Source organism: Cynocephalus volans, chromosome X (assembly GCF_027409185.1).
Source record: "Cynocephalus volans isolate mCynVol1 chromosome X, mCynVol1.pri, whole genome shotgun sequence".
NCBI classification, from domain to species: domain Eukaryota; kingdom Metazoa; phylum Chordata; class Mammalia; order Dermoptera; family Cynocephalidae; genus Cynocephalus; species Cynocephalus volans.
In genome coordinates this window covers 154,543,416-154,570,061 of record NC_084478.1, presented here as the reverse complement: position 1 = coordinate 154,570,061, position 26,646 = coordinate 154,543,416, and the positions used below count along the sequence as shown (strand labels likewise).

Below are 26,646 nucleotides of genomic sequence, written 5' to 3'. Positions count from 1 at the left end.
GGTTACAAAGTAGACAGAGAAGTAATTTTCAAGTACAAAAGTATTCTGAAATGAGAATGTTTCCAGCACTGTATCTTGCACTTTGAATAAATGATTTTTAAAAGAAAGACTACCATAATTAGAATTTTTATAAAATGAAAAAAATTAATCATGTGCTATTGATTCTCTGCATGTCCAATGGAATTAACCTGAAAACCACATCACGTCATTTGGGCTGAACATCTTTTGGCAGTATTTTTTCCAAATGGGCTGAGGAACAGGCAAGAAAGAGCTACTTGCCATGTGACATAGTAGCTTCATCAAGATAGAAGAGGCATCTCCAACACGGACCTCTACAAGGGAAACGGCACCCATTATTTCTCAGTTTTCGGTTTGCTAAATAGCTTATTCCAGCTTCTACTTTTGGGGGGGTGGAATGCATTGTATTGCTCTTTTGTATGTTTTTTTATAGTAGCACAACTTAGGGAATTATTGAGAGAAGAGAGGAAAACTAATAAGTTTTTCTATATTTCCATCCCTGTGATTAAAGCATTAATTAATTTTGCATATTTATTTTCTGTCGCCAGAGCTGGAAAAAAGCTTACATAAAATTTAGTTTTTGACAATCCCTTCAAAGATCATCTACAGCAAATGTTTAAACACAAATTGGTTTTCTCTGACTTGTTGTTTGCATCTGAAAAACTAGCCCTACCCATTCTATCCTCAGATGACATCAATTTAGGATATTAACATTTCTTTTATTAGTCTAAACCAATGGTTTCCAAAGTGTGGGAAACAGACCGTTCAGGGTTCCTGAGACCCTTTCAAGGGTCTGCAAGATCAAACCTACCTTAACACATTATTTGCTTTTTTTCCTTTCACCTTCTCAGAAGTATACAGTGGAATTTTCTAGGGGCTACTTGATGTGTATGGCACAACAGATTGAATGCAAAAGCTGATATAAGAATCCAGCTGTTCTTTACTAAGCCAGATGGTAAAGAGATGTACAAAAAAATTTTAAATGCCACTCTGCTCACTAATGTTTTTGTTTTGAAAAACATAACTTTTTAAGAAAAATTCTATTTATATAAACTCATAATGGTTTATTAATATTTTCAAATACTGAGTAAATTAAACATTTTTTATTTCTCAGTTTTAAGTTGCAATATGGCAAATATCAATAAATGTAACCTCCATAAACAAGAGTTCTTCAGGGTTCTCAATTTTTAAGAATGTAAAAGGTAACTTTATTAAAAAGTTTTAGAACTACTGGTCTGGACAGTTAACTCTGAATCAATCTCTTACCAGCTCTGAGCCTCCTCAGTAAAATGGAGGTAATAAAGCCTGCCCTTTCTCACACTAATACTGTGAATTTTAATTGAGAAAGCATTAAGTAAACTGTAAACTACTATACCTATATATATTATGGTCATCACATTATTAGAAGAAGGAATCTCTGTTACTTCTTTAAAGAAAGCATTTCAGAGTCAGTGCTGTGCAGCTCTCCAAGCTGGTGACTTCAGAAAAGTGGGGATTTACCCTCAAGAGTCCTAACTTCCCTTTAATCCTAACAACTTGCAAAGTATTTCTTCCATAAAATACTTAACCTTTACCCTAAGACAACCTCCTTTAATTTTATAGGGTGCCCCCTTCTCTAATATGCTAAGGGTTGTTATCACTAGCACATTTTTGAGATCCCACTAAAATACATTCCCCAAAGGTTATTAAATAGTTTTTAATGTATAATGTTTATTTCCTATATTTTCCAGTCCATAATCTAAGCTGATTTTTAAAGTATATTTGAAGTTCCTTTGTTCTCTGACTCTATTTCACAATCCTAGATGGAAAACAGCGGCGAAGCTCAGCTAAAGATAAAACTGGTCAGTTTACAGAGATTTAGAAAGATCGACTATTTATTTCATCAACTTTAGTAGGACCTTCATGTATAGCTCAAAAAAGTTCTACTTAAAGAAGGAAGTGCTTACTGAATGTTCTTAAGAAGATGTGCTTCAAATCTTTTGACCATGAAACACTCCTAATGACCTCAAGGATGGGGACAAAATATTGCCCTATGTACCCCACCTATTTCATCAGTAAAATGGCCTCGAGAGTTTTAATTTAACATGTTGCTACTAACCTTTGGGGGCCTATCTTCTCCTTCATTGTCATCACGAGTAGAGTAGAAATAGTTTCTTGACCATTCCTCAGGCTCTACAGAGGTTACTGCAGATCGTGGCATCCCAGTCCAAACTATAAGAAAAATATGGAGTGTGGCAGTTACTTAATGGTGGTGGTTCGTCACAAGGTGAGAAGTAAAACTAACTATAATACTCAGGGCTGTAACCTTCAGTGCGCCAAGAATAGTATCTTTCTGTAACAAAACCTCCAATTAGATTGTACTATTTTAGAATTTCTGACATTTCAGAAAGGGCCTGGACTGCCATATACTTCTTTTACTTTTCAGGAGGGTTGGTGGGAGAGTTGTTAAAAATAATAAGTTAAATAACATTTTAGAGAATATTTACCCTTCCTTACAGAAAATCATCTATTCCAAAAAATTTGTTCTGTAGCATTTTTATTGATTCCATTCAAATAGTACTTATTAAGTTCTGCCTGGTATGGTATTACTATTATTTTGGCTTGGCTTGTCTCTCTTACTAGGCAGAGAGCACATTTTATACATTGTATGTCTCCTAAGAGCCTGTGTGTAGGAAGTACTTATTTTTTTAAAAATCAAATTTACTTGGGTTAAGCAATCTATTGAAAGCAGCCAATTAAAATTTCTTGCTGGCCACATTAAACTATTCATGTAACCTTGTAAAAGTCATGCCAACTTTATCTGACTTGGTTTTCTCACCTATCAAATGTAGGCATTGATACTAGGCTCTCTCCTTATCACTCTTGGGACCACAGCATAGATGATCTGAGGGAGGTGACCTATAAATAGATAACTGAAAACTCAGCAGGATTGCCACTACTTGTTTCTCCTCAACTAGTGGAGAACTCCTCCAGATTAAGGACCATCATATGTAAGTACTGAGTATCAGTCCCTTCAATAAATGATGCTGGGAAAACTGGATATCCACATGCAGAAGAATGAGACTAGACACCTATCTCTTACCATATATAAAAATCAACTTATGAGAAGGGGTGGACTAATGGGTATAAAACTATGCTATCTACCCTAAGTGAATTATTGTGTGGTATATACATGTATTGAAACAACACACTGTTGAATATAAAATGGATGGAAATAAAATTGAAAAACAACCAAAAAAAATCAAAATGGATGAAAGATTTAAATGTAAAACCCAAAACTATGAAACTGCTAGAAGAAAACAGGGGAAACGATCCACAACATGGGGCTGTGGCAAGGATTTTTTTAAATAAGACTTCAAAGGGATAAGCAAGAAAAGCAAAAATAGACAAGTGGGATTACATCAAACTACAAAGCTTTTGCACATAAAAGGAAACTGTCAACAGAGTAAAGAGACACCCTACAGAATGGGAGAAAACATTTGCAAACTATACATCTGACAAGGGGTTAACATCAAGAATATATAAGAAACTTAAACAATTCTACAGCAAAAAACCAAATAACCCAATTGAAAAATGGGCAAAGGATCTTAACAGACACTTCTCAAAACAAGACATACAAATGACCAACAGGCACATGAAAAAATGCTCAAAATCACTAATCATCAGGGAAATGCAAATCAAAACAACAATGTGATACCACCTCACTCCGGTTAGAATGGCTGTTATCAAAAAGACAAAAGAAGACAAGTGTTGATGAGGGTGTGGAGAGGGAACACTTGCACACCATTGGCGGGAGTTTAAAGTAGTGCAGCCATATGGAAAGCAGAATGGAGGTTCTTCAAAAAACTAAAAATAGAACTGCTATTTCATTCAGCAATCTTATCAGTGGGTATATATCCAAAGGAAATGGAGTCAGTATGTCGAGATATCTGCACTCCCATGTTTATTGCAGCACAATTTATAATAGCCAAGATATGGAATAGACCTCAGTGTCCAACAATGGATGAATGGATTTAAAAAATGTGGTATATATACATAGCAGAATACTATTCGGCCAAAATAAGAATGAAATCCTGTCATTTGCAGCAACATGGATGGATTTAGAGGTCATTCTGTCAAGAGAAATAAGCCAAGTCCAGAAAGACAAATACCATATGACTTCACTCATATGTGGAATGTAAGGGAAAAAAAGTTGATATTTTAGAGGCAGAGAATAGAAAAGTGGCTACTAGAGAGTGGGGAGGGAAGGGCGGAGGGAGGAAAAACAGGGAGAGGTTGGCCAATGGGTACAAAATTACAATTAGATAGGAGGAATAAGTTCTGGTTGTTCTATGGCACAGTAGGGCGGCTATGGTTGATAATTAATTTTTGGATATTACATAATAGCAAGAGAAGAGTCTTCTGAACATTTTCGCCACAAAGAAATGATAACCGAGGGAGGTGCTTGATACATTAACTATCCTGACCCAATTATTATGCAACATATATATATCAAAACATCAGATTGTACCCCTTAAGCATGTACAATTACAATGTGTCAATTAATTTTTTTTAAAAAGTATCAAGTATCAGGCACTCTGATAGGCATTTCTCAAGATAAGTCTATGCTGTTGATCCCAGAGTTGTTTAGGTGATCCTGTTGTGTGCTTTTACAGCACCTTGTACTTCCCTGTTGTAACAATTAATGCACTAAATTTTAATTACTTGTTGTATTATCTTTCTATACCCTCCTAGTTTCAGCTAGGAGCGTGGGGATGTCAGCTGAATTACACTGTGTGCCCAGCACTTTGCACAATTCCTGACACACAGGTCATGCCAGGTTAATATTTGCTGAATTATAAAATGCAAAAAATAAATAATAAACAATACATTTTAAAAATCTGTGTTGAATTAAATAAATTAATGACCACTGCTCTATAGTACCCATCAGAGTATCTTGCATATACAAGACATAAGAGCCTTATAAAAATGGGTTAACTTTATTTTCTTTATACTAAATGATCGAATGTCCTCAACACAAAGAAATGATTATGTTTTGTAATGATGAATATGCGAATTATCTTGATTTCATCATCACACATTGTACACAGGTATTGATATTCAACTCTGGACCCTACAAACGTATAACCAATTACATTTCAATAAAAAAAATTTAAATAAAGTTTTACTTTAATAAAAAAAACAGATAGGTAGATTTTCCAAATTAACAATGGAGATAAAAACCTAGACAGCCACGAATCTCATTCACCTTGGGATGACCATGCCACATACCTGTATTTGCTTCTGCCTGAGCTGACATGATTGCTTCAGTGACCTCCACCATAGCACTAGTGGGCTCCAATTCTGCTCCCTCAGCACGTACAAAAGCTCCCTGTTGCTTTCTAAAATAGCAACGGATAAAAGTAAGTGAGGTTTTGTACAGTCTAAGAGTAATAACAAGGCTGGCCGATTAGCTCAACTTGTTAGAGTGGGTGTCGTAACACCAAGGTCAAGGGTTTAGATCCCCTTACCCGCCAGCCACAAAAGAAAAAAGAAGAAAAGAAAAGAAGAAGCGGAAGAAGAAATTAAAAATGGGATTTCTTCCACTGATATTACGTGTTAAGAAGAATTCATTCAAACAGCTGATACTTCCCTATTTAAGTCTGTGTGACAATAGTTTATAATATACAAAAGCTTAAATCCTAGGATCCAAGTGATCATGTTCTGTATTATGCAACTATGAAACTACTCCCTTCTAGATCCGAAGCAAGTATATTGAGTACAATCCCTGTCGCCCTGTGGACTTTCAACTGTTAGTTTGTACCAGCTACTATTAAGTCAATTACTGCATAAAACCTAAAGACTTTATTCCTATAATGTATAATTAAAAAATTGAGTATTGTGAATCCTGGAAGATAAAGGCTTCCCCTATGACTTCTAAATGGTTCTCCTAAAGCCCCGGATGAACCACTACAAGTTGTACCTGATTTTAGCTACTTATGAAAGTTGATATGCAACAAAGGGAAAAACATTATTTCTGATAAGTCATACAATGATCCCTTCACCAAGCAGATGCTTCATGGTAAGTCTCTGTGCCAAGGCTTTGGAATGAGTATGGGGATTCTTTCTGCACACACGCAAATGTTCTGTGGAAATTCCACTTTCTATGATTCCTAGAGGCAGAATAAAAGACTTCATCTCTAAACCAACAGCAGTGCATTATCATATAGGACTGCCACCTTCCTTAAGGACATCGTGGTTGTGCCCAGACTCTGTTCCCTCCTGGGATCCATATCTCCTCTCTAAATATGCAGAAAGAGAGATCTAATCACCAGCAAGTGGTCTCCATCAAGGGACTCAAAGCTGTGAGCCAGTCCTTCATCTGCTCTGTTCCCATACTCTTATAACTTTCTCCAATCAGATCGGAAGTGACCAAAAATACTCTGAAGAGAAAGCCATGACTGCAACCACCTTTACTGTCAGTCTGCATGTAACTCTTCTCATGGCATATTAAGAACAAAGCATTTACAATCTGTTTAAAAATCAGCCCAAGGGATCCTGTGAGGAACTATCAGACTCCAATATGAGGCTAGAACTGAGAAAATGATGTGTTTATGGAATTTGATGGGTTACTGCTAAAATGGTGGGTAGTTTTTGTTTGAGATACTTTGTTTCATTGTTTCAATGTACTTTGTACATTGTTTCACGTTATGGATGGAAAACAGAAGATTGCAGGAGTGATATTTCTTAAAGAATAATTACTTACTCTTCGTTCTGCTGAGGAGAAAGTTGACCCTGTTCTGTTAACTGATTCTGTTGCTTTCGTTTTTTAACTGTGAAGTAAAACAAAGCTTTATTTTATAAGCATCATTCAGAAGCCACAGTTCTTACTTTCTTGAAGGTCAATGACTCACACACACACACACACACACACACAAAAATCATTCCCATTAGAGTTAACTTTCATGGGGACCAACCCCGTGGCTCACTCGGGAGAGTGCGGCGCTGGGAGCGCCGAGGCCGCAGGTTCGGATCCTGTATAGGGATGGCCGGTGCGCTCACTGGCGGAGCGCGGTGCGGGCAACACCAAGCCAAGGGTTGCAATCCCCTTACCGGTCACACACACACACACACACACACACACAAAAGTTAACTTTCATGGACCTGAAATAACCAGAGAGAAAGCCAGTCTGAAGTTGGAATTTGGAAACGTCCAAACTATGTAATATTTTATTAAAGAAGTCCGAGTTTAGAACTAGAACCAGCCCCCAACTTAACATTACCAAGCACTGATTACTCAAGGTCCTAAGCAGAGTTGCCTCCCGGAAAGGACTGGGTACAAACACAGTGACTTCACTATGCTGCTTCTAAACTGTTACTCAAGCACTAGGATTCATTTTCTAGTGTAAAGTTCATTCTCCAAAATAGTTTAAACAACGCTCTGAATCTCAATCTGCTTCTAATTAGTTTAATAAGTCCTCTCATTATAAATAGTATAAAGTAAATATCAGTCCCATTCCCTGCAAAAATTATTACAAAATTCTAGTCAATGAGCTGTTGCTATAATTCTTGTTCTGAAGAACGCACGTTTGAATTTACCTGTCATAAGTTCCTGTTGCTTCGACAGAATATTTCTTATTTCTTTTAACCATAACATCTTCACATCTACATTTGGAGCCTAAAGATTAAAAAAATGGGGGGGGGACATGTTTCCTTTTTAAAAGAGTACTTTATAATAAAACAAATTTAATAAAGTATACCAATCATGATCTACTTACTAAAACATTGTATTCATATTCTAACCTTTTGATTCTTAAAATTTATAAGAAGCAAATGATTAGCCATCAGATTAGATGAAATAATACAGACAAAACCATTTTGAAATTGCCCTTAAATAACAGAATAATAATGCTTGGATAAAATGCAAAATATAATTTCACTTCTGTTTTTGCAGGAGGATTCTTTTAAAAATCTAAATATTTTATGTCTAATTTTGATAAAATAAAGCAAGCTCTACTATTTCAGAAAAGACAATAAATTGCAGAATAATCTCAGTGTCTGGCGATAACATGAAAGCCTTCTTAAATATCCTCCCATTACTTTCAAGATGTTTTGTTAGGTGATATCAAGCATTATATCTTAAGCAAACCAAGAAAATGTATTTGTATGAATTATAGTCACCTAGTACAGAATTAAAACAAACAAAAAACACTGAGCATTTTCAACAGATAGCACCACGCTGACTTGTCACAAGTTGTGATACAAATATTTATTGAAATGACAACATCTTCTTGAAATGTTCTGATTCCTTTTCCCTTTCCTAAAACAGGCTGGACCTTATAGCACCTCTGGCCAGTGTTTTATCCATGTTCATTAGAAGCAGGGAACAAATCTGAACTGTCCCATCCCCATGTCTTGTAATCAGGTTACCCTTTGAATGCTGAGCACAAGAGGAACTCAGACTTGTTATAATTCCATAACTCTCAAATCTTGATAGGAAAGAAGCACCTGCCAAGCTGTCAGCTATACTTGATAAGTCTCCTAGTGTAGTGACATCTTAAAGCCCTAGAGAACGCCACAAGTGTACCTTAATTTAAAGAAAACGTTCTACTGGAAAAAATATTTAAGTACATCACTAACAATATTCAAATAATATTCAAGTAACCTATGTGAAATGTGACCAAAGTTACTTTTGCTTGCAAATTCAGACTTTTGTATCTTAACGCAGGTTATGGTCTCTAGAATAATTTTTAAATGACCAACCTGGACAATATAAACTTCTTCCTTCCCACCGTACCAGATTTCAAACTTGCGATTATCACCTTTTACATATTCAGTGGTTCCAACTTCATCCATCTACAATAAAAAAGTCAAAATTTTCAAGAGCATTTTATTTTAAATATGAAATTACATTAAATCTCCTCCCTCATATTCCAAATGAAAAAGAATTTCTTACTTGGACAAAATACATATTTTATATTCAACAAATATGAAATGGTAAGTACAATCATAGACATGCACTTTATAGTTCAGGTTGCATGCTCCATTCCAGTGACTGACCCAAATGTTACAAATCAGAACATCCCAGTAGCCCATCTAAGATTGAATTCTGTTATAACTTAACTACACATTATTAAAACAAATTATTGTGTCAAACACAGAAGTAAAAATAATTAAATATCACTGAAAAAAGCAATCCAAAATTAAATAGCTATTTTAAATATTTATTTGTCAGATCAGTTAATCTTACAAATTATCAGTTATCTCTATAGAAGCCCTACATGTTATGAACATCCAATTTATGTTGCAGTGGAGAACCAGCTAGGTACACAAGAATCCCTCTATTTCTACCAATCCCTTGGTCTCTCTAGAAAACAAATAATCTGTCATGGGACAGTGATGTCTTCTTGTAGCCAGTGAAACTTGCACACAAAATCTCTTCCTTACCAGAGCTTTTCCTCTCCTCCATATGATTATGCAAAGCACAAACTCTTCCGTTTTCTTTCATCCTTTGCTTCTAGTAGCTTGGTTAATTCCATTTTGAGCAATTTCACTTTCTTGTACACATGTTCTCTTTTAGTTCCTTTCTTCCTTTTCTCTTTTCTTTCAATTCCTACCTAATTATCTAAAGGAATATCTCACTCTCTGTTCCACCTATGATCCGCCCCCCACCAAATGACCCTAATTAAAGCTGATAAGTAAAGGTAGTGTTAGTGAGATCCCCATATCAAAGAAAAGGAAATCAATTATGCTTAAAATGAAATGTAACATATTAATGAAAGAGTCTGTGTGACATCCACCCTGAATGTAGTCAGAAGTTGCTTTCAGAATGTCCCAAAATATCTTTATATTCTTACTCCACCACCCTAACTAACCTACTTCTGTCTAAAGGTCAGGACTTAAGATGAATAAAATCTCATATTCAATCTTTTTAAAAATTAATTTTGTTTTATTACATGGTTTTATCTTATTCTAGCAGGATAAGCTAGAAAGCACACAGTCTTTGGAGTCAGACAGGCCTGGGTTGGAATTCCACTGCTACCGCTCACTAGCTATGTGTCTTGGTGCAAATTGCTTAACTTTTCTGAGCTTCAGTTTCCTCAACTATAAAATGGGAAGAACATCTATTTCACAGAGTTGATATAAGGATTAAATAGCTTTCTACTCTTTCCTTTATTTGAATTGCAATAGTTTTGTTATTTTTCATTGCAGACAGCATATCATCATTGATTAAATGAGATTTACTGAATTGCCCTGAAAATCTAACCATTATATCTGATACGTAGTAAGCACTACATACATCTTTGTTAAGTTTATATTTTTTAATTTAATTTTATTTTATTTTACTTCTCAAAATACATTGCATCTTTGGTGTTTAAAAAAAACATGAAAAGAATAAACACACAAACTAAGGAATCTGAAGAACTCAGATCTCTCCATCTGATTAATTATGACCTAAGGGCTTTTCCTTGCATATAAGTATAGCCAACTTAAAATATAGCACGTAGTTATTAGAAAGCACGTGGCCAGGCTATGGGATTCCAGCTTGGTGTGATATGGTCAAAACAAGAGTCTCTTTAAAGTGAGAGAGAAGTTGCTCAGCAGTAGAGTATCTGCACGGATCCTCTCTAAAAAGGGTAAGACTTTGAAACTAATAACCCTAATTGTTCAGTTACATGTTGACTAGTAACTACTTAATGCTGGAATCTCATGACAGGTAAGGAAAAAGAAGTCAGCATAGGGAGGCCTAAGATACATCCTAATTTCCATCTTTCTCGGTCAGTGGCACGACCATTTTCCCAGGAGTCCTGGTCTAAAACCTTGTAAGCATCACCAATTTTTTTTTTATTAAGGATACTAAGCATTATTGGGAATCCAAAGAAGAATCAGACATATTTCCTTCCTTCGAATGTCACGTACCATTTATTTCCTATATCTAGTAAGTCACCAAGCCCACATGTCTACCTTCCACTGAAATATTTCACACATCTATCCTACTCTCTGTTTCCACGGTAACCATTGTAACTTCAATTCTCACGACTTCATTACCTCATACCAGACCCTCCTTGCTTTAATGTACTTGAGAAACATTGTATCGGCATGCCTATCATTGTGACAAATTAAAGGTAAAATAAAAAATCAACACAAATCAGATATACTACATTAGGTAGTAACTAGGTCACCCCATACATAAAATGTGAATCAAATGGATTTGGGTCAAATATGTCTATGAAGGTAAAATACCTTCCCAAGAAGACAGCAAGAGATCTGAACCCTGTCTGAAATAGATTACAAGTTCCTGGTTCCTAACCAGTGTTTATCGGAGACATAAAAGACCCTGAGAGATTTGGGGGCTTAGAGGTACACTGCTAATATCAAAGGAGCAAATGGGCATTTGGGATGAAAAGAGTCAGAGTTTTACAGAAGCCGTGAAGCTGCTGGGTGGTTCGGAAGTGAAGCAGGGGAAACAGACAGCAGGAAGAGCTTGGGGACTTGCCCCTGGGCAGGAACCTTGTTAGGAACAGCTTGAGGTTGCTGACTCCATGGGGAGAATGAAAAGCAGGGCCTGTTTAGCTGGTAGCCTCCTAACACAAACACCTCAGGCCTGTCTCAGGACATTTTGCCTGTCCTCTTTATACCTGCTGCTGAAAATTTAATTAATTCTCATGTATACTGGTGATGAAGACTATGAATGAACATGTTTATGAAAAATAACTAAAATGATAGCGGTTGGGGAATCAAGGGTAATAATTTCCTCTATTTTCCAAATTTCCTACAACACATGTTATATTGTTTCTAAAATTTAAAACTTGAAAGGTAAAATTCATTAGGTGTTAAAAAAACAAATTTGCTAATTACGGTCGCATGTGAATTGAAAGTTCCTCTTGTCTAATGACAAAATCAGCTGGAAGTATCATTGAGTTGCCAGTGATTTCCTCCAAAAATACTGTCCTCATTTTAATATCAAACTAATATTAGGACAGAATGGCAGTTTTGGTTACAGGAGAGAATCAAGTAATTTCAAAGGATATAGCAGGACAGATGTGGAAAGGAGACAGCAGTAGGTGGCCATGGACACCCAGGGAGGGAGGGTGGTGCTAGGGACTGGAGGAGAGATACAGAAAGGAAGGTGGAAATATTCTAAGCACAGAAGATACCCATTTTGAAATTACATTGACAGAAAGGAAGGTTCCTTGCTAACAAGATCGAGAAACGTGCAGCTAAAGTATAAGACCCACTCAACTGAATCGAAAAAGTGTACACACTGGGATATGTATATTTTATATTTTATATATCACAATATTACATTACATAATTTAAATGGTCTTACCTTCAAACAGTGCTTAAAACTGTATGATGGGTATCTATCAGCGCCTCCTCCGCTTTCCAAACGCCTTTTACAAAAAACAATGGCTTTTTCATACAAGAAAAGGTGTCGCTGCATTGGTTTGAATCGAGCAAAATCCTTCATTTTTGTAGCACCTTTCTTGTGTCCTATCCAAACACTGAATCCACCTTGTATTATCATCCTACCCAGCTCGTTTAAGTTTCCCTAGAATGGCAAATCAAAGTCCATTAGTTCAAGGCAGAGCTACATTCAGATCTCTGACAACATTTTCATGTTTTGCTTGAGCTACTAAAACCCTAAAGCATAACTTACAAGGTTTTTGAAATTTGTTCATTATAACTTTTAATATTAAAACCATGCCATGCCATGCATCACATAGGTACAAAATTACTGTGGGGGTGGAGGATAAAAGAAACTTCTCTTTCCCTGGCTTCATATCGCCTCCATGTGGAGATACTTCAGCTGGGGTAATTCTCCCATCTTTTCCTCAGTCCTGATGGATGCATGACATACACCAGTCCAAGTTTCCCCAGTGAGTGAAGTTAATCTGCTAAAGGCTGCAAGCTCTACAGATTTGATCCCTTTCTTCCATATCTAAACCGGACTAGGGCAAGCAGCAATTTGGGGACAATATGTCTCTCCTTAGCTGACTTAATATTTCTTCAAGCAGGATCCCCCCCAGGTCTGGACTTTGGGGACTGGTTATTGGGAACAAAGGGAATGTCACAAATCCATTTGGCTGCTGATCTGAAACCAATTCTCTACTTAGCATTATCAGTAATAATGCTAATAATTTGATCTCCATTTATCTACAACTATACCTTATTATGCAATTGGTTCCAGGAGAAGAAAGGGATGTTGACATGCTTACCTTTAAAATTCTAACAATTATTAAAATCTACTTACAATATAGCCATTTATTGCATTCTGATGCATGGAGTCATTAACTGACTTCAGTAAATCCAGCATGGAGTCAAGTGCCTCCTTTAACTGAGCAGATCCTTCACAGTCTTTGCTATATTTTAACAGCTCCTGTAATTAGGGTCAGGAATTAAACTTAATATTAGGCAGATATTAATAGCTAGAGAAAATAAATAAATTTTTGGCTAACATGCTTTCAAGCAGGAATCCAAAGATAATATCATTTTTTGGAGTAATTTTTTTCATATGGTCTTTGTCATGTTAATACCATATTAATGTTAATACCAATAACAATGTCAAAATTGGGAAAGAAGTGGAACAGTGACTGAGCAGTATAAAACAAAGGACATTCAATGCTTTTGGAGTTGAAGAACAGCTATTAAGACATACCAGAGGTTAGTTTTTAAAGCAATGGCACATGTATTTTTTTTTGTTTTCTACACACAAGTGCAATAATCTGTTTTATCAATGATGCACTCATGATGCATATAGCATAGCACATTGTGAATATACATTTTAAATGAAGCTACGTTGTATTTACATTTAACACAAGATTTTAGTAATCCTTTCACATTACACTAGGGGAGTGCCATTTGCATTTTTTATTGAGAAGGCCCATATGAAATACAGTCTCAAAACTATAAGAAATATATGCTTAGTTCTTCTTAACAACATTAAAAATTCTTCAGTAAAACATGCATAAATCAACGAAGCTTGTACTGAGAATTAACTAGCTAAGACTGCAGATATCCTCGGCCTGACATCTATGCCCATGGCATTTGCATAGCCACAGTGACTAGAAGGAGCACACTGCACTAATTCTACTGCTAACTCCAGCCTTCCCCGTCATTGAGCCTACCTATTTCTAGTGTTTCCTAGGAAACTACTTCCTTTTTAATGGCTTTGCCACATCTGACCCAAAAACATAAGTAAAAGACATTTAAATATCAAAAAAGAAAGCAAATAAAGAAACAAACTCTTTATGTAATTACCTTCAACAGTAACTGATACTTAGTAATTCGTTGCACTGGTTTGAGTAAATAGGAATCCAGACCAAGTCTGTGTTTTAATTTTCTTTGACATTCCTATCATTAAAAGATAATTATCAATACATTTAAATTAAGACATGAATCTGTAAAAATGCCAAGTGTTGTTTGATTAGATGGAATGCATGAATGTTTCTTATATCTCAAAGAAAATTTATCAGAAAAATCTATGTTATATATGGCATGGAAATTATAAGACATAGTGTATCTGAAAAACTATAGTAAATGGATTCAAGGATTTGGAGGTAAGAAAATTTCAACATTTCAAAGACTAAAAAGTTTTCACATATAAATTCACATTGATGTGGAATGCTTGAAAGGTGAGAAAGCAAAAGGAATGACTTTACATTAACATGATTAAAAAGTTCTTTAATATATCCAAGAAAATTAACAAAAGACTCAGCTCCACAGGCCAATACCCAGAAAATAAATAGGCTGAGCTGAATATAAATCAGACTTGGTATGAGAACAGATTTTTAAAAAAATATCACAAGAAAAATACAGCCCTCACCAACTGGTGCTATATTTCATCTAATAACTGGCTCACTGTCACTATAAATATAAGTGTCATTACACTGGGTCCTGGGAACACTGTAGGGCCCATCATTAGAGCAAGATGGGGCTGGTAGGATGAAACGTGCATATAGGAAGTGCAGAACACAAAGGGATTGGAGGAGGATATACCCGAATAAGATCCAGGGCCCTCCTCTGGATATTAATAAAATCCAATTCACAGTCTAATTCAAATAAGAATTATCAACTTACAGTTAAAGATGGGGTACTGATACATGCATTTAGATCTCCTCATTTGTGAAACTCAACTAAAACGACAGAAATGTTTTTTACAGGCAAAAACCCAGTTAGAAAGAAGATGAGAAAGGAGAAAACATCGGCTATATTTGGAAACTGGAAACCACTCTCTGACATGGGGTGAACAACCGAGCACACTGGAGAAAAGTAAATCTCAAATTGGCAGAGGGAAAAGCCAAGGAACAAGTCAATTTATGTTATAGAACATATCCTTCTCTTCCACAAGGACTTGGAAATTACAGACACCAATTACCTCTGAAAGTGGGAGATAAAGGTGGGGTTCAAAAAAGGATGTTTGCTGAAAGATAATAGATAATAGATCAGATAATAATAGATAGATAATAGATTAGATAATAACAAGTGTTGATGAAGATGTGGAGCATTGATACCCTCATACACTGCTGGTTAGAATATGAAATGATGCAGTAACTTTGAAAAACAGTCCAGCAGTTCCTCAGAAAGTTAAACACAGAGTTGCCACATGACCCAGCAATCACACTCCCAGGCATATCGCCAAGAGAAATAAAACACATGTCTATGCAAAAACTTGTACAAAAACTTTCATAGTAGCATTATTCATAATAATCAAAAGGTAGAAACAACCCAAATGTCATCAACTGATGAATGGATAAATAAAATGTGATATATCCATAAAATGGAATATTATTCAGCCTTTAAAAAGATGTAGAACTGACACAAGCTACAAAATGGATGAACCTCAAAAATATTATCCTAAGTGAAAGAAGCCAAACACAAAAGGTCACATATTGCAGTATTCCATTTATATGAAATGTCTGAATAGGCAAATGCATAGAGACAGAAAGTAGATCAGTGGTTGCCTAGGGCTTTGGGGAGTGGGAGAAATTGGGGGGTTTACTGTTATAAGGTACAGGGGGTTATGTGGATAGATGAAAACATTCTTAAATTGATTGTGGTGATGTTTGTACAACCTGTGAATATAGTAAAACCCCTGAATTATAAACATTAAAAGGGTGAATTTCATAGTATTTTAATTATATCTCAAAAAAGCTAATTGGCAGAAAAAAATTACATGGGCATTAAAGTCTAAAATAAAAAGCAATGAGCCTCTCAGACAACCACACCACTATGCACAACTGGGTAGCTTCCCCTTCCTCTTCCTGGCAGAAGAAGAGATGTTTATCTGGCAAGAAGTAAAAGAGAAGACCTTTGGACTGAGGGATACAAGCTCCAGTCGAGGGCAGGGTACCATACGAAAACAAGGAGAGTACTTGAATAGTTATCTATCAAATTAGAGACCCTCAGCCTTTTTACCCCACTTGGCTACCATAACACTAGCAGCCGTATCCTTATACACAGGGTAGCAGTTTGGGGAATCTGACCAGCCTAAGAGAAAGGACCCAAAGATACAGGTATTGGAACCCCTTCCCCAAGGAAAACAGCTTGACACAATCACCCAACAATGAGAATCATGGTCAATAAACCCACACATGTACAGGAAACTTCCAACGAGCTTTTAGTGCATACTCCTAACATAAGTGGACAGACAAGAATCACCAGACGTTCGAGGAAAGCATCTAAGATAAGTAATCATGAACCAAACAAGAAAAAGGAAGAAAAAAAAAAAAGCAATTTGAAGCCAAGAGAAAATATGCAGGGAAAAGAAAACTATTTTTAAAAGGAAAATCTATTATTATCTTCATATAGATAAAAGAAGATATTGAAGTCATGAAACAAAAACAGGATTCTATGAAAAAGAACATTGAGAAAATGAACCAAAAAAAGGGCGGGGGGACCCTTCAAGATTAAAAACATAACGGCAGAAATAAAACTCTCAATAGAGGAAATGGAAGATAAATCCCAGAAAGTAAAACAAGAAGACAAAGAGCTGGAAAATAAAGAGAAAAGATAAGATAACTGGAGGACTAGCCCAGATACCAACATCTGTACAACAGAAATAGCAGAAAGAGAGAATGGGGAAAACTGGGTGGAGGAAATCAAAGAAATCCAAGTAAATTGGACAGAGGATCACCACAAGACTAGCATAATGGATGAAAAGTAGTGCCAACATCTGAAGTCTAAGGATAAAATAAGTTCCCTAAATTTGGTTACTTGCAAAGGAACAGAAACCAAAATGGCATCAGATTTCTGAACAGCAACATTGGAAGCTAGAAGACAATGGAGCGATACCTTCAAAATTCTGAGGACAATTATTTCTTACCTAGAATTTTATACAGAGCCAAGCTAGCAATCAAGTGTTAGGGTAGAAGAAAGACATTTGTAGACATGCAAGCTCTCAAACACTTTCACCTACCACACACACTTTTTCAGTAAAACTACTGGAGGATGTGAAACAAGGAAGTGAAACAAGAGAGATAAAGACATGGCACCTAGGAAGCAGACGAGGGAAGAGATTCCCAAAAATGGTATTCACCAAGATCCCAAGATGACAGCTATACAACAGGCCTGCTGAGTCTACATGAACAGGTCAGAAGACTCAAGGAGAGATTTCTTCAAGAAGACAAAACTCAGAGAAAATGAAATTTGTCTAAATGTACTGAGATTTGATTTTTATAGCTCCCACAACTGGGAAAGGCTGGGGTAGAATACAGGTAAGTACCTAGATAATTAAATGAGTAAAAAAACAATAGTAAGAAAAACAAAAGGAGAGAAAAAGCAACTATATTACACCACATGATTCATCAGAGAAATTACATAGTGTTTATAATTTAAGACTGTATATCAATCTAACCAAAATGACAAAATAACTATATTGGAAGTTTTGGGAGAAAAGAAGTATTTGTATGTATGTGGTGGGCAGGGAGAGGTGAAAGAAGGCTAAATCCTCATCTTGCATGGTAGGAAGCAGAAAGATAAACATTTCATTTGGAGGTGTGGAGGTAAATACCAAAAGATATAGCTAACAGCACTGAAAGTGGTTGCCTCTCAGGAGCAGCAAAGATATGTGTGTGTGCACGTGTGTGTGTGTGTTCTGAGGAGAGTAGAACTGCTATTTGACCAACACACATACATAACTTATAAACAAAGTTATAAAGAAGAAATATCCCAATATCTTCCAGAAAGAGTATATCCAATACTTGAATGATTACTATACCTGGAAAAAGGCGCACTCTGAATACTTCTTCCAAATTGCCTCTGATATGGGCTTATTCTGACAATATTTTGCATACATCTGAAAATCATCCTTCTGTGATAAAAAGCAAATTCAAGCATATTACCAATTTGTGAATACAAACTTTTGTTATCAAGAAAGGCTGAGCAAGAGTGAGTGTGGCCTAAAGGGCCTGCCCTACCGGCAGCTGGTCAGGAGCTCTCTGCATTCCAAGAACAGCATGCCCACTGGACCTGATGGTGGGACACATAATTATCCAAGTAATTTCTGAGCTTCCACTTACCAAGCTTGAGAGTTAGAGGGAGAAAAGCCTTCTCTGTCTGAACTCTAAAAACCAACTATTTTTTTTTTCACAACTATGAGGTAATAGGGTATCAAGAAATATACTCTTTCTATGCTATTAGTCTGTCAGTTCCCTAGCGAATGAACCTGGAGCTAACTTCCAAGCTAGAGCCTGTGGTCCTATGATTCATCCATCACTGGAACATCATCATTGTGGCATAACCCACCTACGCATCTGTCCATGCTTTTTTCTCTCCCTGGTCATCTTTCTCTGATCCTCATCTAATGGGCTACCTCCTGTTCATTGTTTAACATTCATCCCTTGAGTCATCTCCTCTATAAAGCCATTATTTATTCCCCCAGGCTATGTAGATGCTCCTCTTCTGGGCTCCCACAAGGACCCTTTGTATATCTCTAATATAGTGTAACTCATCCTGTACACAATCAATGGTTTCCTTGTTTTTCTACCTGAGTAATCTTGGGCTTGTTATCCACATTGCCTAGCACAGTGTTTGGTGTATAGGAAGTGTTCACTAGGTGGCTATTGAATGAATGACCATATCATCAATAAGCATTTATTAAACCACTACTGGTTGCAAATAACTCTGCTAACCTTATGAGAGATACAAAGATATAAAGGATATGGACCCTGCCTCAAAGAGCTTCCCCCCAAGTTGGGGAGAGAATTCATTTATACATGTAAAGATGCTTAGTAAATGTAAAAATCTCCAACGAGTAGCACAGATGTTAAGTACTTCAGAGTCCAAAGGGAAGATAGACTGCTGTTGCTTGAGGAAGATGGGGAACAAATTGGTCATAGTTTAAATGCGTTTAAAGTTAGGACATTCTGGGACACACAGTTTTTTCTTAGCTTTATTCTCTTCTCATATCATAAACATTTTCTGGGAAACATTTTCTGGGATAAGATATCCATTTTGAAGCTTTCAACAATCACCTCTATTGAATTGACTCTCAAATCAAGACAGAACTTATCTTTCAGGAAGAGGACGAACTAGATAAGCAGAGAAGGGTAAGCAAAAAATATTCTGAGAGGAAACTAATGGAGGAGAATATGATCACTAACCTAGGAAATCAACTGTACTAAGCACGCTCCTGGGACGTGGAGTAATGAGCCTCAATGAATGACTTTGTAGCATAAAAAGAACAGACAGCTCCCTGTTTTGTGAAGTCCCTGTGATAGATGCCTTGGTGGCTAAAAGCCAGACTAGTTTCAATTCTAAGACTTTACATGTGTTAGAGGGGAATACCAAGGCATCTTTTAGGCTAATAATTAACCAAGCCCAGAATTGTTTTAGTAAGATGATCCCAACTCTCACATCGTCATAGGCAGGATGGTCCCTGGATGCTTAGGATCACCCAGAGGTCAGTGGTCACGAGCTGAGCCAGTGAAGGATTTGACCTCACAGAGAATACAATGCATGCTCTGGATATCCCATTGCGTTCATTTCTGCAACAAAACTTGGTTTGGCATTAAATATTTGCTGGAGTGATGTGTCTTCTCCAAAAACATAAGGACATTAAGAAAATACCTATCTTGCCTCCAAATTTGTTCTTATAAATGAGCTACTATTTTGGTGGCCCAGAATAGTATTTATTATTTTTAAAAAAATATTTAACTAACCCTTTCCAGGAAACAAGGTCCCACTCTTTCTGGAGCGTCAGTGCAATTTTCCAGGCTGCCCATGAAAATGCTGTGAAAATTTTAGAGAAAAAAAATATATAACATGATTTTATATGAATATAATAAACTGGTCAATAGCCCTTTAAATAATGTAAAAAACAAATACTGAATTCATCAGTTACATACCTGCTATGGAATTCATATATTTCTGCCATATTTCCAAAGAGAATGTCCTTTTTCTTTCTCAGAAGAGGAGGCATAAGATCAAACATCTCTGGATTATCCATCTCTGCTCTATAGCCCTATGCAAAACAAATATATTTAGGTATTTTTAAAATATTTATATTAACATTTGATCGGGCTACCAAAGGTGTAGGTACAGCAGAATATATAGGAGGGGATTTGTGAGTGAGGCTGCTTGAATTTTAACATTCAAATTTCCTAGTTCCCAAAGTTATCCATGACTTTTTTTTTTTTTTTAGAAGGCAGGACAAGGAAGTCAAGGTTTTTCACTCAATGGGCAGAATAAAGTGCCAGCTCTTTCTCCTTCAGGGTAGCTTATAGTGTGGGAAACAAAACAGAAACCAAATATGGAAAATTAGATTACAGGTCATTAACTTCTCCTTAAACTGGCAATAAGTGTTTAGGGTTTTGCAGACCAAATTAATATCATGGCATTTCTTTATTCTATTCTCCGTTCTTTACATCACGACGTCTAAATAGCACCCTGGGAACAATTATAACAATCTGCTGCATCCCTAAGAGAACAGCTTCTCTCTTCTGTAATAAATTCTGAATCAGCCATTCCCACTGCTGAGGGAGAACCTGAATAGGCACATTTTAACCAACGTGCAGCCCAAACAATAGAAGGACTATCCAGTGCAGCCATGTGACAACCAAGAAAGGAGACAGTAACAGAAGATTTCCCCATACACTTTCTAATGAATGCAGCAAGGGATCATTCAGGGAAAGATGCAGAAAATACAATATGAGTCACTTACCAACAAAACAGTAAACAGCTCTCGAACGTACACCCTCTCAGTCTGTATCAGCTCATTCAGGACGTGACTAAAACAGAACAAAACAAAAGCATATTTAGCAGTTATTTTATTACTTGAGAATTGTACTGCAGTGTTTCCATTATTCTCGCTATAAACTGTCCAAGGTAAAAACAGTTAATGCATAAGAAACACCAATGGTTTTGCTGTTATGTGTCATCAAAATATGAAACTACTTTTATGGTTTCTAGAATAAGTACCACCCACAAAGACTCTTTAAAATATATTTGAAAAAAAGGGGGTTGTGCTCAAGGGTTACTATTAACTTAAAAAAAAACTTTATTTCTAACACACTAAGATTAAGAATCAATTTACTAAAAACTCACAAAAATCTGTTTCTAAATGTACGGGTTCTTATTTATTTATTTTTGAACGGCACAATTTCTGAGCTTTAGTAACCTCGCTGTCTTAACAATTTTTTTAGGTACTATTTTTCCCTTTTCCCAGTAATGTTCTGAAATTTTCTAAGACAGACAGTAGATTTATTACATGGTTCTTTCCAAGTGTAAATCCTAAATTTGTTTACTGTCTCTGTAGAAAAAACACATTTTTGTTTCAATGTGATTTCCAATTGACATCATATTAAGTAACCCATTTGATTTTACTTCTACCTTTGTTTCTTTCTCTTTACATTTTAAAGCACTTCACATCTAAAAGCCTTTGAATATGAATATATATATAGTAATATGTAAATATATACATACATTTCCATACAACTTGCTGCAAAATACTGGCTCCTTACAACCCTGATATAAAATTAAAAAGGTGAATTGGGCATGTACTGATCTGATCGCCACATCTTGGGCACCGGTGCTGATGGTTAGCACTGTGCCCTATGAATATGTATAATCAATTAAAATAAAAATAAAATAAAATAAATAAAATAAAAGGTGGATATTCTTATATCTAGAATATAAATGTTGTAAATATGGACAGAACAATGATTATTGTTAACATCTATGAAATAAAGTTGATTATGTAATCCTTTGTAGTTTTTTAACACACTGTCACATTCACTCTCACTTCTTTTAAAAAAGAGATGATGTTGACAAAAGGTACAAATTTTCATTTATGAAGGATGTACAGGTTCTAGGGATCTAATGTATGGCATGGTGACTAACAGTACTGTATTGTATATTTGAAATTTGCTAAGAGGGCAGATCTTAAATGTTCTTAGCACAAAAATATAGTAGCTGTGTGAGATGACAGATGTGTTAACTAACTTGATTATGGTAAGCAATTCACAATACATACATTTATCAAAGCATCATGTTGTATACCTTAAAAATATACAATTCTACTTGTCAATTATACCTCAATAAAGCTCAAAAAACTATAAATAATAAACAAAAACCTTCACTTTCTAGTCTGGCGAAAAAAAAAAAAAAAGAGGCGACGAAAATCCTGAAAAAGTCCCGTTAATTTTTCTCAAGTCACTTAAACATCATCTAGGCAACAAATCAACAGAGTAACCATTACTCTTTCAGAAGGAGAGAAGAAATCTAGGGTAACTAGAGGGGGGAGGGGGGAGGGAGAGGGAGATGGGGAGAGATTGGACAAGGGGCGTAAAGAATAAGTATGATTTGTAACAATATATATGCAAGTAACATTGATTTAATCAACATATGTCAACGTTGAACCCCTAAAACATGTATAATCAATTTTTAAAAATAAATAAATAAACAAACAAAATAAATAAATAAATAAAATAAAAACTGAGCTGAAAAAAAAAGGTCACTTAAACAGAACATAGCTTGGCTAGGCCTAAATCCAGGACTTCTGACACCTCAACTAGTGCTCTTTTCATCAAGCCCGGTAGAGCCCCATTCTGAGATCTCGAAATCTAAGCACATTGGCCTTGACCACTGAACCAGAGGCTCCCACAGGTAGATGTGCATGTGAGTTTATGTGAATAAAGAAAAGATACTTCTTTAATGCATCCAAGCTATTGTCATTGTCCAAACTGGAGGATTGACCAGAACTTCTCTTCTCCCAACAATCATGTGCCACTTCAATCTGAAATAATGAAAATAAAAATTAAATTACCATCTATATAGGCATAGTTTTTCTCCAAGGATATCTAACTCAAATTAAATTTACTCTAGGTCCTAACTCTGTAGATAAATTGAAAAATAACACTATGAATTTTTTTCAAAATTAATCTTGATATGTGCTAGTAAAAATTGAGTTGAGTTGCCTAAGAGGACAGATTTAAGATAGAATTATTTTATAAAGTAACTTTTATTTATTTGGCACCTTTGGGAAATAAGGCTAATTCATAAAAAGTTGATTGGTTAATGGTCACAAAGAATGATTATATTATAATGATGAATAAGCTAACTGTCCTGATCTATCACACATTGTACACAACTATTGAATGTTAACTTTGTACCCCATATATGTATAAGAAATTATCTTTTAAAAAAAAAGACATTCACAAAAGAATGAATAAAATATTAGTAATAATTTTTGTAATAAAAAAGAGTTGATTTTCTGGATAAAGTTTATTCATTGAAGAACCAAAACAGCTCTTTAACCTTAATGATTTTAGATGGAAACCTTTCTAGAATATATCCCATGCATCCTTGAATTCTTTAATCAAGGTCACAAAACATAATTCATCTTTTTCCTAATGACTCAGTGGCATCATTGCAAATGTGAATGTGATACATCTGATGATGTACTCCAGGGCTACTAAGACCTGCAAAACTGTCTATTCTTCCTCAAAATGGCTGTAACCTGTCTCTATTCTCTGCCACATGTTAGTTGTTGCTATAAGTGGCCTCCCTGATCCTAAACTGCTGCTTTATTTTGCAGACTCTAAAGGACTTGAGCTGGGTTACTGAGTCAGCTGCATGAGATTCATGATGGTTATTTGCTCTTCTAAAGCATTTGAAGTATATTCCTGGGATCCAGGCTGTAGCTTGGATTGCACAGCTGAGCTTGCCAAAAGCCTGACCTCCAAGTAAATGTAGCATTACTTCGTGACAACTAGAACCCAAAATGAAGTACAGGACCTATCAGCTAAATAATATGTCCACAAAATGTGACATATTTATTACAAATACAGGTGGAAAGGAACAAACATTTATTACAACATTCTATATACCTATATATATATATTGTGCAGGCACAGTCCATCATTATATCTAATCCTCACAGCAATTTAGCAAGCTTTGGCATTCTTTTCCCCATTTTAATGATGGGAAAACTGAGGCTCAGAGAGGTTTAGTAACATGACTAAGGTCACATACTTAACAAGTGATAATAGTCAAGCCCAAGGTTGCCACCTTTATCATGCTCCCTCTTCCAGGGTGCACTTGGACTTGTTATGTCTGGTGAGTGTATCAACTGTAATCATCGTTTCAATACTATAATTAAAACTAAAAATATTGCATACTCCACTTATCAGATAGGTACACACCATGTACTCCTTACAGGTTTCTGAAATACGAGTATAGAAAGATTTGAAACATGAAACATAAATTTATGCTTTTTAAATACCTAAGGATTGTACTAATTGACTTGAAGAGTGCAGTTTGGAACTGTGTTTACCATCTGTAACCCTACCGAGAAAATGTACAGAGCCACAGTCTCATATATTTTCCCTGGGGATATGCAACTGACTAAATCCATGTAGAGAAATGTTAAGGTTTTATGAGTTGCAACTAGAACCGAAACACATGTAAGAATGAAGTTTGGCGTTTATCCTGTTTCCTTCTTGAAACTAGAAGTTGTGACTGTACGGCACAATAAGTAGGCCTACTATATCATTCTAGGCCATTCACCGGGCTGCTAATAATTATATAGAAAACTGAGAACATTACCATATGCCATATGTGAACATTTGAAGTGCTTCACAAATAATAGATTATTTTATTTCTATACTAACTCCATGAGGGTGTTCTACTATGATCTCTATTTTATAGATAAGGAAACTGAGTTCCAGGGAACTTACCCAAGATTGTAGAGCCAGTAAGTGATAGAACTGGGATTAAAAGCCAGGCAATCTAGTTCACAACTTGTACCACTACTCTACACTGCCTCTTGGAAATGTGTTCTTGTCTTTATTTACCATAAAGAACACACAAAGAAAATGTAGGGTCTTGCAGCTATGATAAGGCTTTTCTCTGCAGATACCAGACTATCACAGATAACTAAACAAAAAACAAAAAAAATTTTGTGTCTATCAAGAAATGAATGGATGCCTTTTCTGAGCCTAGCATTAGCCTCTGCATGGTCCATTAGAACCTGTCCTCTGTCCATGCTTCACACTTGCAGGACTGGAACCACTCATGAAAGAAAGCTCCTTCTGTAGAAAGGTGCGACACTTATTTAGGTTTACTGAGGTGAGGGGGGAGGAGGGTGGTGAAGAAAAGCTGGGACTTATATGGAAATGATTCTGAACTTGAGCCAGGACTTGAGAAACTGCTCGTACATCTGGAGGTATGCCAGCACTGCAATTAGACACAATGCAGCAGCAGTTTTTTCTTTTAGATTAAATAGGCTTTCAAATGTGCAATATTGGTGTGGTGAATAAAAAATATGGTTTTAAACCCCCACACTGATTCTGCAACTACAGCAATGAAGTCAATTTTGAATTAATGAATGATATTTACTTTTAAGTTGCTCTGATTTTGTCTCCAAGTCTTCTTCTCTGGTAGAGAAAAGTGAAAGAAGAATTTCAAACCAGAATTAAAGTCATCACTTTCAATGAAAACACATGCATGTTTACTGAACAGACAGTTAATATTCCAACTTGTTTATATTAGTATTTTTAAATCACACCATCAAAGACAGTGATTGGTTAGACTTGCCTATATGATTTCAACAACTTCTTAAGCACAATCTTGCTATGTATTTTACCTATTCTGTCATTCATTAAACATTCACTTACTTGACGAGCACAGAGCTAGGTACTAGCACTCATAATTATTTTCAGATTTAGTGTTCATTCTGACACATAAACATTTAATCAGATTGTAGCTCATTGATTAACTGGATCGAAAAGTTTTGAAAATAAATCTAAATTTAACCTAGGAATAAGAGCATCTAACATTTATCTGTCACTTACTACATACCAGCCACTGTGCTAAGCCCTACAGATGCATTTTATTTTTTAATCCTCAAAATCACCCTAAAAGGTAGGTAACTACTTCTTTCCCCACTTTATAGATAAGGAAATAAGGTTAGTATCTTACCTAAGAAACAGAAGTGGTATTCAAATGCATAGTCTACTCTCAGCATACTTGTTTCTAACCACTATATAAAACAACATTTCCAAAGCATGTTAAAATGAAACAAACCAAAAAAAAAAACCTCCTTCAAAATTCAAAGCTTTAATCTTATTTTTAAAAATGTTCAGTGTACAAAGGGTGAGCCCCTGTATTATTAAGCAAGGAGTTGACATGTTCCTGCAAAGTCAGGCA

General features: G+C 35.8%; 1 protein-coding gene across 1 annotated transcript in view; it reads right to left on the bottom strand.

The window, feature by feature from the left end:
• Nucleotides 1–271: 271 nt before the first annotated feature.
• Nucleotides 272–26,646, bottom strand: part of MCF2 (MCF.2 cell line derived transforming sequence) — a 95,280-nt gene continuing 68,905 nt past the window's right edge. Inside the window, exons 14-26 of the mRNA XM_063083487.1 lie at nucleotides 25,837–25,874; nucleotides 23,145–23,233; nucleotides 21,161–21,227; nucleotides 20,346–20,461; nucleotides 20,160–20,229; nucleotides 18,218–18,310; nucleotides 14,260–14,352; nucleotides 13,253–13,378; nucleotides 12,329–12,550; nucleotides 8,761–8,853; nucleotides 7,597–7,675; nucleotides 6,764–6,830; nucleotides 272–332 (exon numbers count right to left, since the gene is read on the bottom strand). Of these exons, the coding sequence (XP_062939557.1) occupies nucleotides 272–332; nucleotides 6,764–6,830; nucleotides 7,597–7,675; nucleotides 8,761–8,853; nucleotides 12,329–12,550; nucleotides 13,253–13,378; nucleotides 14,260–14,352; nucleotides 18,218–18,310; nucleotides 20,160–20,229; nucleotides 20,346–20,461; nucleotides 21,161–21,227; nucleotides 23,145–23,233; nucleotides 25,837–25,874 (1,214 nt within the window). The remainder of the gene's footprint in view (nucleotides 333–6,763; nucleotides 6,831–7,596; nucleotides 7,676–8,760; nucleotides 8,854–12,328; nucleotides 12,551–13,252; nucleotides 13,379–14,259; nucleotides 14,353–18,217; nucleotides 18,311–20,159; nucleotides 20,230–20,345; nucleotides 20,462–21,160; nucleotides 21,228–23,144; nucleotides 23,234–25,836; nucleotides 25,875–26,646) is intronic.